At 51.2% G+C, this 1,686-nt stretch overlaps 1 protein-coding gene across 1 annotated transcript; it reads right to left on the bottom strand.

Annotated features, from left to right (window-relative positions):
- Positions 1-760: 760 nt before the first annotated feature.
- Positions 761-1,378, bottom strand: LOC137817153 (uncharacterized). Its single transcript, XM_068620405.1, has one exon. The coding sequence runs from the start codon at positions 1,376-1,378 to the stop codon at positions 761-763; it is 618 nt and encodes a 205-aa protein (XP_068476506.1).
- Positions 1,379-1,686: the final 308 nt, after the last annotated feature.

Raw genomic sequence — 1,686 nt, 5'->3', positions numbered from 1 at the left:
CACTTCCCGCTGGCCTTCTTGACCAACACTACGTTCGCCAGCCAAATCAACGACGTGTTGGCCCTTCACCTAGAAGATGACCACCATGTCGTCCACGTACGCTTGGACATTTCGCCTTATCATGGGCGCAAGTACTTTGTCCATCAGTCGGTGGTGGGTCGCCCCAGCATTCTTGAGCCCGAAGGGCATCACTTTGTAACATTAACAGGAGAGCTCTGTCATGAACATGGTCTTGCATTCGTCACTGGGATGCATGCATATCTGGTTATACCCCGAGAAAGCATCCAGGAAGGTAAGGAGTTTGCACCCCGAGGCACTTTCTACCAGGGCGTCGATGCTGGACAGTGGGTAGAATCTTTTGGACAAGCTTTGTTAAGATCTGTGAAGTCCACACACATCCTCCACTTCCCGCTGGCCTTCTTGACCAACACTACGTTCGCCAGCCACTTTGGGTATTGGATCTCCCTGATGTTTCCAGCGCTCAGCAGCTTCTGGGTCTCTTCTTTAATGACCTGTCACCGATCATCATTGAACTTTCTGCGTTTCTGGTGGAAACGTCGGACCTTTGGGTCCATGGTGAGGCGATGGCACAAAAATCGGGGTCGATGCCAGGCATGTCTGAGGTTGACCATGTGAAAGCATCCATGTGCCGTGCTATGACCTCGACAATCTGGTCCTGTGCTTCTTGCCTTAAAGACTTGCCAAGCTTGAACTTCTTACCCCCAATCTCCCTCTCCAGAACCTCTTCTGCAGGCTCAGGTCATTTTTCCTGGGCGATCTCGAGACGGGTGACTAAACACACTCCTTCTTCCCTTGGAGGTTGGATGATGACTGAACACACTCCTCTCTTTGTCTTGAGGCTGTTCTCATAGCACCTCTTGGCCTCCTTTTGATCATACTTCATGGTGATCACGACTTCTTCAAGGGAAGGCAACTTCATCTTCATATGTCTCGACGAGGCCACTACTACAATCCTGTTCAAAGCAGGTCTGCCCAAAAGAATGTTATAGGCTGCTGAAGGAGAATTAACGACAAGATACCTGATGTTAGCGGTGCGGGACGTTGCGCCGTCAGTGAAGGTCGTCCTCAGCTTTATGTGCCCCCGCACCTCCGCCTGGTTTCCTGGGAAACCATACAGACATCCAACATAAGGCCTCAACTGGTCAGGAGACAGCAGCAACTTGTTGAATGTCGACCAGAACATCACGTCGACCGAGCTTCCTTGATCAACTAGGACGCGTTGTACCTTTCTACCTGCTGTCACCACTGAAATCACCACGGGGTCATTTTCGTGTGGGACCACATCCTGCAAGTCAGTCTTGGTGAAGACAAGGTCGAGCTCAGGCATCTGGTCTAACCTCTGTGCTTCCACTGTCATCACTCATCTGGCGTACTTCTTACGCTGCGAGACGGTACACCCTCCTCTAAAGAATCCTCCAGCAATGGTGTTGATTTCTTCATGGATGGGCACCTCGTGCCCCTGATCTCCTGCTGGAGCCGCTGTCGTCAGGGCTCCCTGCAGCTCTTGTAGGTAGTCTTTCAAGAAACCGAATTTTACTAGTTCATCCAACTGGAACCCCAATGTCAGACAGTTGCGTAGGTTATGGCCAATGGCTTGGTGGAACTCGCACCAAGCGTTTTTACTGGGTCCTAGCCTCTTATCGGTCTTCGACGGAGGCTTTAGTC

Source organism: Phaseolus vulgaris, chromosome 10 (assembly GCF_000499845.2).
Source record: "Phaseolus vulgaris cultivar G19833 chromosome 10, P. vulgaris v2.0, whole genome shotgun sequence".
NCBI lineage: Eukaryota > Viridiplantae > Streptophyta > Magnoliopsida > Fabales > Fabaceae > Phaseolus > Phaseolus vulgaris.
Note: the sequence above shows the minus strand (reverse complement) of the source record. Positions and strands in the feature narration are given on the sequence as shown.

Excerpts from the sequence above, each read along its gene's own strand:
- LOC137817153 (XM_068620405.1), bottom strand. The coding sequence starts at position 1,378 with ATGACAGTGGAAGCACAGAGGTTAGACCAGATGCCTGAGCTCGACCTT.